We start from the raw sequence: 14,239 nt of genomic DNA on the forward strand, positions 1-14,239 counted from the left end.
AATAAAGCTAAAATAGGGGTGGAATCAGGTACTGACACTAATGTGGGTAGCCACGGCAGTAAGTTTATCTCGGACACATGTAGCCTGTTCATAGCTCCAGGGCGTACGCACACACTCACACAATAAAATAACTGGAAATAAAAGCATGAAAAAGTTGCCGCGGGCTACATTTACACCTCCAGCCCCTGCAACGTGGCGATACCAGCCCCCTCGGGTGGCGGACGCGCCCTCTCGCCAATCGGAAGCGCTTTAACAGAACCGCGCATCGCTGCCTGAGGAAGAGAGGCGAGTGTTGAGTGGCTCAGGCCGGGAGCAGAGGGGACTGGGGCAGCGGGGAGGGAGCGCAGGCACGCAGCAGCCGCTGGGTTTGAACTGACTGCAACTTGCATGGGGCAGATTGTAGAGTGCGTGAATTAAGAGGCATCGAGGGTCGTTTTAATTAAACAGGTATTGACCCGGAAGGAGGTGGGATAATGAATGGGGCAGAAGCTTGTTGATTTCCTGAATTGTATCTTTTTTTGCGCTGTTTGTATCACATTGTTTCCCTTTGCAGGTTTCAGTGGTTACAATGTATCCCAACGCGGGCCGGTTTAGGGGACTGTATCTGCTACTGCTCTATGTGACGGGGGGCTGCCCCAAGCCCACCCTGAGGAACGAGCGAGTCCACCAGGAGCCAGTGCTCAGCGACAAGCCACACCAGGACTCGGCCAACTTCGAGTACGATCACGAGGCCTTTCTGGGCAAGGAAGAAGCCAAGACTTTCGACCAGCTCAGCTCCGAGGAGAGTATCGAGAGGCTGGGGTAAGCTGAGGGAGGGAGTGGGGTGGGTGTTCCAAGAGCCGCGGCTGCCAGTTTCACCAGCTGAAGGCACGGTTGGATTTCAGCCCCGGCGAAGCACCGAGCGTTATTCTGACCTTGTCACCCGTTGAAGCTGTAAACCGGGTTAACTTGACACAGCGCTGGTGCAGATGAAACGTTGCAGAGCGGTTGCCGTGAGAAACCCCGGCGTGAAACAAACCGGGGAGAGTTTAACCTGCACGGTCGTTTGCAAAGTTTCCAACTGCTACTGTTGCAAAAATCCCCCAAGAACAGCTTGTGGTGTCTTTGGAGCAGTGTCATGTTAACACGAAAACGTGGCAGTCGGCTCTTTTCCAGGGATCAGCTGTCTCTGGCACGCAAAGGGGGAGAACCTATTGTATCTTTAAATAGGAAGCCGGGACTTGGATTTCCCTAGCACCTTTCGCGGCCATTGGGACGTCCCATAACACACTCCAGCCAATAAACTGCTTTGAAGTGTAGCCACTATTTTAGCGTTAGGAAATGTGGCAGCTAATTTGCTCCAGCAAAGCGCAATGTCACAACTCTCTAGATCATCGGCTTTTAAATAACTTAAGAAATAGAAGCAGGAGTAGACCATTCGGCCCTAGTGTCTGCTTCTCTTCTGGTCAAATCACGTAGAAGCCAGGGCCAAGAAAGCTCACCAGCGCCTCTACTTCGTCAGGAGGCTAAAGAAATTTGGTTTGTCCCCTTTGACTCTCACCAACTTTTACCGATGCACCATAGAAAGCATCCTATCTGGATGTATCACGGCTTGGTATGGCAACTGCTCTGCCCAGGACGCAAGAAACTGCAGAGAGTTGTGGACACAGCCCAGTGCATCACGGATGCCAGCCTCCCCTCCTTGGACTCTCTTTATCTCTCTCTGCCTTGGTGAAGCAGCCAGCATAATCAAAGACCCCCCCCCGGGTCATTCTCTCTTCTCTCCTCTTCCATTGGGTAGAAGATACAGGAGCCTAAGGGCACGTACCACCAGACTTAAGGACAGCTTCTACCCCACTGTGATAAGACTATTGAATGCTTCCCTTATACAATGAGATGGACTCTGACCTCACGATCTACCTTGTTGTGACCTCGCACCTTATTGCACTGTACTTTCTCTGTAGCTGTGACACTTTCTCTGTACTGTTATTGTTTTTACCTGTACTACATCAATGCACTCTGTACTAACTCAATGTAACTGCACTGTGTAATGAATTGACCTGTACGATCGGTATGCAAGACAAGTTTTTCATTGTACCTCGGTACAAGTGACAATAATAAACCAATACCTCAGCACCACTTCCCTGCGCTATTCCCTTAATTATCGCTCACTGTCTTGAATACACTCAGCGACTGAACCATGGAAAGCATCCTATCCAGATGCATCACGGCTTGGTGTGGCAACTGCTCTGCTCAAGACCCCAAGAAATTGCAGAGAGTTGTAGACACAGCTCAATCCATCACATAAACCAGCCTCCCCTCCATGGACTTGTCTATACTTCCCGCTGCTTCACTAAAGCAGCCAGCATCATCAAAGACCCCACCCACCCCAGACATTGTCTCTTCTCCCCCCTCCCATCGGCAGAAGATACAAAAGCTTGAGAACAGGCAATACTAGGCTCAAGGATAGCTTCTGTTATTAGACTCTTGAATGAACCTCTTGCACAATAAAGATGAACCCTTGATCTACCTCGTTGTGGCCCTTGCACTTTATTTGTCTGCCTGCACTGCACTCTCTCTGTAACTGTAACACTATATTCTGCATTCTGTTATCATTTTGCTTTTACTATCAAGATGCACCTGTGTATGGAATGATCTATCTGGATGGCATGTAAACAAAAATTTTTCATTGTATCTCGGTACATGTGGCAATAATTTACCAATTACCGGCCCCCACTGCTGCCTTTGGTAGAAAATTTCAAAGATTCACTGACCTCTGGCCGAAGAGATCTCTTCACGGGCCTGAATAGCTGATCTCCTATATTGGTATTGGTTTATTATTGTCACTTGTACCGAGGTACAGTGAAAAGCTTGTCTTACAAACCGATCCCCTGATTCCAGATGCTGACTAGGGGGAAGACCATCCGAACATCTTCCTGCCAAGCCCCAGAAGAATAATTGTGTGTTTCAGTGAGGTGGGCTCGCAGTTTTCTCAACTATAGAGAGCACAGGCTGAGTCTGCTTAAGCCTGCTATCTCAGGGGTCAGATGATGAACTTCTGCCACACTTGTTTTGTACACAGAGAGTGGTGGGTGCATGGAACGCACTGCTGGCAGAGGTTGTGGGGGCAGATACATTAGGGACATTTAAGACTCTTAGACAGACACATGAATGATAGAGAAAGGGGGGGCTATGTGGGAGGGAAGGGTTAGACAGATCTGAGAGCAGGAAAAATGTCGGCACAACATTGTGGGCCGAAGGGCCTGTAGTGTGCTGTAACGTTCTATGTTCCTTTCCATGGGCTGTCCCCAGGAAATGAATCGATTCCATTTTTACGGACGCCCATAAATGACACAAAAGTCACTCGATACAGTAACCACACTTCCGCAGTTTTGTAATGAACGGCATCAAAAGCACACAAGACTGATAAGAAAGAACAATTCCTAGAAGTGGAGAGAGAGAGAGGAAACTAGTTTCTGCCATTCGTAGGAACAAATGTAGGTATGTACTTGGGACTTATGAATTTAATAATATGGGAGCTTGTTTGTTTGTAAGGGTGCTCATAAGTTGGGCATTCATAACCAGGGCACAGCTTGTAATTATTTATGTTGGTTAATGAATTGTGTTAGTTAAGTATTTTAGTTATATTGTTTGCTGGATAAATCTTGTCCAGGGTCTGTACTCTTGACATTCCTCCTGTTAATTATGCTTTCATTTTTTTTTCATCCTGGTTTACACCATTGGTGCCACCATAGTGCAGTGCACTCTCACTGTTAGCCTAGATCATGTGCGCAAGGCTTTGCTGTGGTATTTGACCCACGGTACTCTAAATCAGAGACGGGGCTTCCCACAGAATGTGATGGGAGCTGAGCTGAGCAGGGAGTGAGTGAGGCTTGGTTAGGGTTAATATTGATTCCGATGTCGTTAATGGTAATTGGTTTATTATTGTCACGTACCAAGATACAGTGGAAAGCTTTTGTTTGCGTGTCATCCAGACAGATCAGTCCATATGTAAGTACATTGAGGTAGTACAAAAGGGAAAAAAATGCAGAATATAGTGTCATAGTTACAAAGAAAGTGAAGTGCAGGTAGACAAATAAAGTGCAAGGGCCACGAGGGGGTAGATTGAGAGATCAAGAGTTCATCTTTATGGTGTATGAGAGTCTGATAACAGTGCGATAGAAGCTGTCCTTGAGCCTGCTGGTACGTGTTTCAGGCTTTTGTATCTTCTGCCCAATGGGAGAGGGGAGAAGAGAGAATGTCCCAGGTGGGTGGGGTCTTTGAGTATGTTGGCTGCTTTCTGGAGGCAGCTGGAAGTGTAGACAGAGTCCATGGAGGGAAGGCTGTTTTTTTTTGATAGACTGGGCTGTGTCCACAACTTTCTGCAATTTCTTGTGGCCTTAAGGAAGGAACTTGTAACTGAGGAGGTTAGTTTCAATGTAGCAGCATCTTGCAGACAGCTATTTTCCTGGAACTTTGTAATGTTCAATATTAGTTTAACATCACTGCAGTAGGTATGGCACAACATTTCCGATCCGTACTAACTTTCCACTTGATGCTGTTCAGGTGTAATATGTGGCCAAGTACATTGTAAGCTCCTTAAGCCTGCCTGTGATTAATTTAAGCCTTTAATGCCACGTCAACAGCTGACCGCATCTCTTAAACTTATGACAAATAGTTACTGGTGAGAGGGTAGATGTGGCATAACATTCCCTCACCTGGACTGAAGCAGGCGAAGCTCTGGTTCCAGGCTGTTCCTCAGTGTAAGCATACACTGTCTTATTATCATGAAAGTAAAACACCGCAGATACTGGAAATCTGAAATAAAACAGAAGATGTTGAACGTAATTCAGGGAATACTTGTAGTGAGAAAAAGAGCTAATTTTCCTAGTCGATGACCTTTTATCAGAACTCTTCAGGACCATTTCTCTTGCTACAGACTCTGCCTTACCAAAATTAGTTTATTTTTATCACATGTAACCAGGTACAGTGAAAAACTTTGTCTTGCATGCCATCCATACAGATCATTTCATCACATCAGTACGTTGAGGTAGTACAAGGGAAAAGCAAAACAGAATTCAGAATAAAGCGTTACAGTTACAGACAAAGTGCAGTGCAGGCAAACAATAAGGTGCAAGCCCATAAACAAGGTAGATGGTGAGGTCAAGAGTCCATCATCATGCAAGGGTTCCATTCAATAGTCTAATAAATGCAGGAATAGAAGCTGTCCCTGAGCCTGGTGCGACATAGCCTGCTAACTATTTCTAGCATTTTCTGTTTTATTGCTCTGATAACACATTTGGAGACACAGTGATTTTCATTGGGGACTTATACCTGTCAGGAACAAATGAACAGACTGCAAACGTCAAGTCGAGTTTATTGTCACGTGCACAAGTACGGTGAGGTACGGGTACAATTGCAGCAGCATCACAGGCACGTAGACTTGCGTCGAAAGCAGAAGACGGAGTGATCTGAGAGAAGCAATAAAACTGCAGATACTGGAGATCCATAATAAATAGATGATGCTGGAGATACCAGCATGGGACTGAACCATTAAATTTGTTTCTAGCTGCTGATCTCCAACACTCTTTCATTTTGATTTACCAGAGAGTTGAGAGAGAACCTTCAGATTCTGAAAGGGTTTGACAGGGTGCAGAGAGAGATCTAAGCTAGCAGCATGAAAATGAGAGAGTTGCATTTTAAAACATTGGCTACAGATTAGAAATGTTTAGGTTGCTAATTGCCCCATCATAAATTTTACATGATTAATAGGTGTCGGTGTGGTTTGGCATGGTCCTATACACCACAGTAGGAGAGGAACTCTGTTTGATGTGGTGACTTGGTGATTTATATCAGTGAGTACTGCATGTCGCATTGCTGTAAGTCTGAAATGATTTACAACAACATTTCTAAAGCAAACTTTTTTTCGTAACCAACATTGGCTCCTGATTCAATATGGTTCTGATTGCCACACTACAGAAGAGATGAAGTAGCATTAGAAAGAGTGCAGAAGACATTCACCAGGACGTCAACATGGAGACACAAAAGGCGGCAGATGCTAGAATCTGGAGAGGGGAAAAAAAAAGAGCTGCTGGAAGAACTCAGTGGGTCAGGCAGCAAGTGTAGAGGGAAATGGATGGTCAATGTTATCTGGACTGGCCAATTCAGATGAAGGGTCTCAATCCAAAACGACGACTGTCCATTTCTCTCTACAGTTGCTGCCTGCCCCTCTGAATTCCTCCAGCAGTTTACTTTTTTTTTAACCACGATGTTGCCTGGAACGGAGGGCTTTGGTTACAGGGAGAGATTGGATAAGCCTGGGTTCATTCTCACTGGAGTGCAAGGGTTTGAGGGGTGACCTTATAAGATTACAAGGGGCATACCTTGTTGTCTCCTTGCACCTTATTGCACTGCACTCCCTCTGTAGCTGTGACACTTTACTCTGTACTGTCATTGTTTTTACCTGTACTACCTCAATGCACTCTGTACTACCTCAATGTAACTGCGCTGTGTAATGAATTGACCTGTACGATCGGTATGCAAGGCAAGTTTTTCACTGTACCTTGGTACAAGTGACAATAATAAACCAATACCAATAGATAGTCAGAATCTTTATCCCAGGGTAGGGGAGTCTAAAACTGGAGGGCATTGGCTTATGATGAGAGGGCAAAAACTTGAAGGAAATTTGAGGGGCAAGTTTTTCCACACACAAGGTGGTGGGCATGTGGAACAAACTGCCAGTGGAGGTGGTAGAGACAGATACAACTGCAAAATTCAAAAGGCATTTGGACAGCTACTTGGATAGGAAAGGAGTAGAGGTATCTTGGCCTACTGCAAGCAAACGGGATCAGTGTGGATAGGCAGGTCGGTATGAACGAGTTAGGCCAAGGGATTGAATTGGTTTATTATTGTCACATGTACCGAGGTACAGTGAAAAACTTGTCTTGCATACTGATCGTACAGATCAATTCATTACACAGTGCATTGAGGTAGTACAGGGTAAAACAATAACAGAATACAGAGTGAAGTGTAACAGCTACAAAGGAAGTGCAGTGCAGGTAGACAATAAGGTGCAAGGTCATAACGAGGTAGATTGTGAAGTCAAGAGTCCATCTTATCGTACTAGGGGACCGTTCAATAGTCTTATAACAGCAGGGTAGAAGCTGTCCTTGAGCCTGGTGGTACATGCTTTCAGGCTTTTGTATCTTCTGCCTGATGGGAGGGAGAAGAAGAGAGAATGTCCGGGGTGGGAGGGGGCCTTCATTATGTTGGCTGTTTTACTGAGGCAGTGAGTAGTGTAGACAGACCCATTTCTATGTTGTACTGCTCTATGACCTTGCCTTAAAAATCTTCATCGCTGTGTTCAACTCCCTCCATAGCCTTCCTCTCCCTATTTCTGTCACCCCTGACAGCTCTCCAAGAACAAATCACTCCTCCAATTCTGGCCTCTTTATCAACTCCAAATTTAATTGGTCCACCATGTTCCTCAGTGGCTTCGGCTCACAAGGTCTAAATTCTGGAATTCCCCAACCGAATTGCTCTCCCTCTCTCTGCAGCTTCAATTCGTGTGCTCCTCAGCAAAGTTTGACCAAGACCCAATATTTACTGCATACATTTTACTGCATTAAAGGGTCTATGTACAACATCATGCACTTGTGATAATAGCAAGTTTAAGTCACCAGATAATGGAATTGATGATATAGAGATAATTCAAATCAAATTTCATGCATTGCAGACAATTCATTATATTGTTTGTTGCTGATATATTCTGTTCCTTCGCTGCCAGATCATCTGGTAAGTTGTAAAATGCAACATAAGACATAGAGTAGTGCACTTCCGGCCTTCTGTTTTTTGGATAAGATGTTAGACCAGGACTCTGACTGCTCTTTCAGGTGGATATCAAATATCCCATGAAACTATTCTAAAGAGCAGCCAGAGGAATTCTGAATGATGTTCTGAGAATTCTTTATCGCCCAATCAGCAAATTATCTGATGATTGCTGTTAGTGGAATCTTGCTTTCCACAAGTTGGTTGTTTTTCCTCAATTGTAATAGTAACTTCACTTCAAAGGTGCTTCATCTGATGTGGTCTCTAATTATACAAAACTTGCAAAGCAAAGCAACTACTCTAGTCCCTGGTGATGAACTGTGCACATCCAGACTGGGAAAGATTGAAATATGAACCTCAATGGAGTCCTGTACCAGTATAGTAAGGTATTTGAGTGACGTGTCATGGACTGTGATTATTCAGCATTGAGTAGCTTGCACTGGTATACATGTTAGGTTGCAGTAATCAACTTAAAGTCCACAGTCAAAAGTTCTTCAGTATCTAACTTTAGCTCTTGCCTGCACCAACCCCAACATAATTTTTATCACGGAGAGGTATTTATGTATCCATACTTCAACACAGCTTAATTTTATTAAATGCTAAATTTCATTTTGTGTCTTTTTGCTCTGAAAATGGCTTCATTAATGTTATAATCTGTGCATTTGACCTTGAGAAGCTGTTGTTTAATCTCCCCTTTTTCTTAACAATACAGGAGGTGACAAGTTGCTTGTATCCAATATATTGAAGAAGAAATATATTGCTTGTATCCAATATATTTCTTGTTCAATGTATTGGATACAAGCAACTTGGAGAAGTGTAATAAATCCCAAAGCATTTTATAATTATATTAAGATGAAGAATGTAACCAGGGAAAGATTAGGTCCCATTAGGGATGTTTCCGGTAGTGGGAGAGTCTAGGACCAGAGGGCACAGCCTCAGACTAGAAGGACGTCCCTTTAGAACTGAGATGAGGAGGAATTTCTTTAGCCAGAGGGTGGTGAATCTGTGGAATTCAATGCCACAGACGGCTGTGGAGGCCAAGTCATTGGGTGTATTTAAAGCAGAGGTTGATGGGTTCTTGATTAGTAAGGGTGTCAACGGTTACAGGGAGCAGGCAGGAGAATGGAGTTAAGAGGGAAAAATAAATCAGCCATGATTGAATGGCGGAGCAGACCCGATGGGCCGAATGGCCTAATTCTGCTCCTATGTCTCATGGGACCATGTGGGCAATCAGTGCATGGAACCAGAGGACATGGGTGTGGTCTTAAATTTTTACTTCACATCTGATTTCATAATGGAGAACGGCATTGTAATTGGACAACTTCTGGAACAGATTATAATCGAAAAGGAGGAGGTGTTAAATATCTTAGGGCTCAGACATCTAACACCTCAGGATAGATCCCCAGAGCCTTATGAGATATATTTGGGACGCACAGGAGGAGATTGCTGGGGCTGCTTCAGAAACTTTCAAACCTCTGTCCACAGGGGAGGTGCCAGAATACCGAAGAGCAAATGTGCTATCTATATTCAAGAAGGCGGTGGGGTGGGCAGAGATAAGTCAGGTAAATAATGTCATGCGTATGGAAATAATTGAAAAAAAATCTGAGGTACAAGATTAATCTGCATTTGGAGAGGCTGGGATTAATCAAGGATAGTCTACATGGTTTTTTTGTTTTTGAAAGGAGATCCTTTCAGACTAATATGATTGAATTTTATGAGGAGGTAACTATGTCGATGAGGGTAGTGCAGTTGTTGTACTTTCCCTGGACTTCAGTCATACTTCAGACAAGGTTCCATGTGGGAGTCTAGTCCAAAACAGAAGAGCCCATGAGTGTTGCTTTTACAATGGGAAGCCTGTGGTCAGTGATGTACTCCAGGGAGCAGTGCTGGAACCTTTACTGTTATTAACCACTTTAACAACCCAGATGTGAATGTAGATGGTAAGTTTTCAGATGACAGGAAAATTGGTAGTGGTGTATAGTGAGGAGCGTATTCTTTGGGAACAGAGTGACAGTGATGGGCTGGTGAGGTGGGCAGGGCAATGACAGATGACATTTAATTCCAAAAAGTGTGAGGCAATGCATCTTGCAAGGTCTAGTGTGGCTAGGATATTCTCAATGAATGGTAGGACCCTGGGAAGCACTTGAGGAACGGAGGGTGTACCTGCTCGAGGATCCCTGAAGGCAGCACCACAGGTAAGTAAGGTAGTGAAGAAAGCATACAGGGTACTTGCTTTCATTAGCTGGGGCATAGAATGGGAGCAGGGAAGTTATGGTATAATTATATAACAGCATTACTTAGACCAGAGCAAGAACATTGTGTGCTCTTCTGGTTGCCACACTATAGGAAGGATGTGATTGCACTGGAGAGGGTGCAGAGGAGGTTCAGCAGGATGTTGCCTGGGATGGAGCGTTTCAACTATGAGGAAAGACTGAATAGACTAGGTTTGTTTTCTCTGAGGAGGCTGAGGTGAACCTGATTGATGTGTACAAAATTATGAGGGGCATAACTCTTAATGTGTTTGTAACCAGATGACATGGATTTCGGATGAGGGATAGGTGATTTAAAGAGGATTTCAGATGAGGGATTGGTGATTTAAAGAGGATTTGAGGAAGAATTTTTTTCACCTAGAAGATGGTTGAAATCTGGATCAGACTGACTGAGAAGGTGATGGAGACACAACACGTTTAGAAAGTATTTAGATGGGCCATGGTAGAGAAGGCAATGGGCTGCTGGTTGGTAAATGGAATCAGTATGGGTAGGTACAATGGTCAGCACAGATGTGGTGGGCTGAAGGGCCTGTTTTATTGCTGTATGACTGCTAGATTGGTACCTCAGCTCCCTCCCTGACCATCTTAACTGCACCATCCAGTAACTGTAACCATTTGGCTGCCTTTTATAACTCCTCCCACCAATCACCTTCACCCTAATCTCCCATTGATTGGTCCAAATACCTTTAACCCTCCCACCTCTCCCATTTTGCTACCACTTGATAGGCAGTGTTTTCACTTATCAGCCCTGATGGACTGTTGCCCTCAATAATGATTTTGAAGAAATTCAAATAACCTTATCAATGCCAACAAGGGCTTTGTGTTTGGAGCATAGTCCTGTGGCTGGCAACTGAGGGATTTGAGTCACTGGTTTTAAGATCCACCAAACTTCCAGTGGAGGTTATCTGTGAAACACCAGGCAGTTATACCTTGGTGGAAATCACAGTTGGGAATGTGGAGCATAACGGAACCAAAGTAAAATTGATCAGAGCAGTTTTAAGCTTAACCCATTTGCGGAGAAACTAATGGACTTGGGTGTGCCGCTGGACGTGAATTCACTGGTGTTTGCTATCGATTGGTCACTATTGGGTGAGGTTCCTCATCAGCATCCCCCCTAATCTCTTGGCATTCGCACCGCAGGGTTGGGTTAAAATTGCCCCCTTATGACGTGTCTGCCTTCCACAGAATGGCTGCCCGTGGTTTGCTGCCCATGCAGACTTTCCAATTAAGTTTAATTGTTTTCCTTCACAATTGTTACTCGCTGACTGCCATAATGGAAAAAAGATCACATTACTTAAATGCAGAGAGCTGTGAATATGCACAGCTTCTCACAGAGCCAAGCAACAAGTTTGTAAGTACAGTTTATTGAAGGACCACACGTTATTTAGTGGGGGGAAAAAAGTAAAATGGCAGATGCTGGAATCTGAAACCAAAACAAATGCTGGCAGTACTCAGCCAGTGAGGCAGCATCTGTGGAAAACGAAGCCAGTTAACGCTTGGGGTCAGAGACCCTCTGTTTTTGTACCACTGTTTTGTTTCCCTTAATCACTGGCTCCCAAAGGCCAATCTTCTTCCTATCAATAGGAGCAAAGTTGTAGGTTTACACACACAAATATGAAAACAGGAGGACAATCAGCCCTTGAGGTTTTTTGGCCATTCATTCAAGTCATTGCTGATATCTGACACCTTGCTGCCTTTTCTCTCCCATAACATCCTTTGAGTAATAATCATAAATTTATCATCAGTTGATGCTTTGGGAATAATTCCAAATTTCTAAGACCTTCTGCTCGTCAATGAATTTTCTAATCCTGCCTCTTGTTTTTAGATTGTACCCACTGTCCGATCCGGTTATTTTCGGATCTGGAGGTTCTTTCAGGAGTCCAAGAATGAGTTGAAAACAACTTGGTGCTTCACAAAGTTTTATTGGAAAAGTTTAAAACAAAGAAACAGTCACAGGGGTACATGGCACTAGCTTTACTACTGGGAGATGAGCTGAGACAAAGGAACTAAAGATGAACTAGGGCCGGGGAGAAGAGAGCAAGAGAGATTAACAAAAAACGACACCTTTTATACCTGAGATAAGAGGTACTCCTTAGCTAACAATAGTCCAATCAGGAAACCTATTAGATACCTGAGGCAAAACCAACCAATGAGAAATCACACATTCACCGGATGGACGAACCAATAAGCGAGGAAGCGGCCATTCCTTGTACAGCCACATGAGGTGTATTAAACACTATACATGTTAATAAACTACTTAAACCAATCAAATCCAACACCACAGTTCGAGAGTCCCCAACAATTAGGAATAGTTTTTTACCCCATCATTCTTCCACATATCTTGAAAACCAATCAGTTCATCCCACTCTAAATTCTGGCCCTAGTTCATGTAATATCACCCCATAATTTAGTCATTCATGAGCATTGAAGTAGCTCAGCATATGGGGGGGGGGGGGGTCTGATGGCAAATGTTGTGAGACAGTTGTGATTTGTCCTTCCCATAACCATTAAAGTGTTATGATCTGGATATTGCCATGTCCAGTGTAGTGTGTATGGTTGTTACTGTGCGTGGCAGTGACTATTTCAGGTGTGAACCAGCTGCTGCAGACTTCAGCAGTGTCACTGAAAGGATGTTGCATATTTTGTGTTGGAAAATGTGCCTCCTATGACTGAGGTTGGTGTGGGATAAGGGGGAAAGAGGCAGAGAGAGTGCTGGCAGTCAGAGGCCTGGTGAGGGCCTGGGCAGTGGAAAGGGTGGATTGGATCAGGTTGATGATCATAATCGGGGCAAGGAGGTTGAGATTGGAGCTCCATTGGGGACCTTGGCTGTTTCAGTGGTGGGGAAGTCCTACAGGTAGGTGGAGATGGGTAGTGTCAAAGGTGGAGTTGATGTTGGGATCAGGAAGTGGGATGGTTGATGCCAGAATGGGGGAGGGGCCCAAAATGATGGAGGTAGGAGGGGCAAATCTTAGTGGGTCCCACATCTGCCACTGAACAGTGGAAACAACTGTCTCAACAATGGTTGTTCCCAGGATAATGTGGACTAATTTTCCATGGAAATTTCTCACTCCAGAGGGTGCATTGGATGGAGGACAACGTCCTTTGGGGTTGAAATTGCATTAGATGTGGAAACACAACTCGCACCAGGAAACTTCCAGGGTGATGCGCAACAACCCAGGAATGGTTGTTACTGCATTTCATTCCCTCTGAAGATGACTTTCAATCATGTAATGCTGAAATAAACAGGTCCACACTGCTCGGGATCTAATGTCCAGGCTCTTACTCAGCAATGAATTGCCTGCAGACAGTACTTGGGGCAGAATAACCTGCAAACTGAAGGTTTGTCCTGGAACTTTTGAGCATCACAGTGCAGACAATGAGACCAGTTCACTTCTGTAAAAAGAACTAAATTCATAACAGGCCAAGAGCAAGACTCAGTTTGATTGTATTGGAGGAAGTCTGTAAAAACTTACCAGATCTCTGAAGGTGCCTGGGGTTCCTGTGTTGCACTGTACGTGTGTGAAAATCCTCCTGTTGGAGTGATAACAGTGAACATTGCTCATTTACTATCACAAGATCTTTGCAAACAACTGTGCAGTTTCTTGCCTTGAATATTTCTTTGATGAATCAAACCTTATTCTGGCTTATTTGTTACCTTCAGAGAGCTGATTTTCTACTAACACAGAACCATCTCACAACAAAGTAGTGCTGGAAATTCTCTTCACCTTTTTTTGACAATGACAAATCAGTTTCCAGGATGTTCCAATTTAAGGGCTTGTGGCCCTTAAATGATGTGGCCCTTAAATGATGTAACCCTTTGCAATAGCCATGTATCGCTTTGGCTCAGAGACTTCAACAAGTTATCTGACGCCCTTCAACCACAATACCCATACATTGGCTGATGGTATCAGGCAGGTCACTCACAAACCCACAACCATCCATTATTCGGGTTGTGTTACAGGGCCAACTCAGTCTCTGAGAGTTTACATTAGAAATATCATGGCTGTCACCATACCGCTGTTCATGGCCTATTGGCCAACAGTGAACATAGAGACATTATACTAATGAATGAGATGCAAGTTTCACTGGTAAGGCCAGCATTTATTTCCCATCTCCAATTGCCTGTAAGGTACTGGTAAGCTTATGATGGAATCCCTACGTCC

The 14,239-nt window shown here is 44.2% G+C and overlaps 1 protein-coding gene across 1 annotated transcript in view; it reads left to right on the forward strand.

The window, feature by feature from the left end:
- The first annotated feature begins 337 nt into the window (after positions 1-337).
- Positions 338-14,239, forward strand: part of rcn1 (reticulocalbin 1, EF-hand calcium binding domain) — a 40,909-nt gene continuing 27,007 nt past the window's right edge. Inside the window, exons 1-2 of the mRNA XM_052029554.1 lie at positions 338-447; positions 554-801. Coding sequence (XP_051885514.1) covers positions 569-801 — 233 coding nt within the window. The 5' untranslated portion in view covers positions 338-447; positions 554-568. The remainder of the gene's footprint in view (positions 448-553; positions 802-14,239) is intronic.

Source organism: Pristis pectinata, chromosome 14, assembly GCF_009764475.1.
Source record: "Pristis pectinata isolate sPriPec2 chromosome 14, sPriPec2.1.pri, whole genome shotgun sequence".
In the NCBI taxonomy this organism is placed as follows: domain Eukaryota; kingdom Metazoa; phylum Chordata; class Chondrichthyes; order Rhinopristiformes; family Pristidae; genus Pristis; species Pristis pectinata.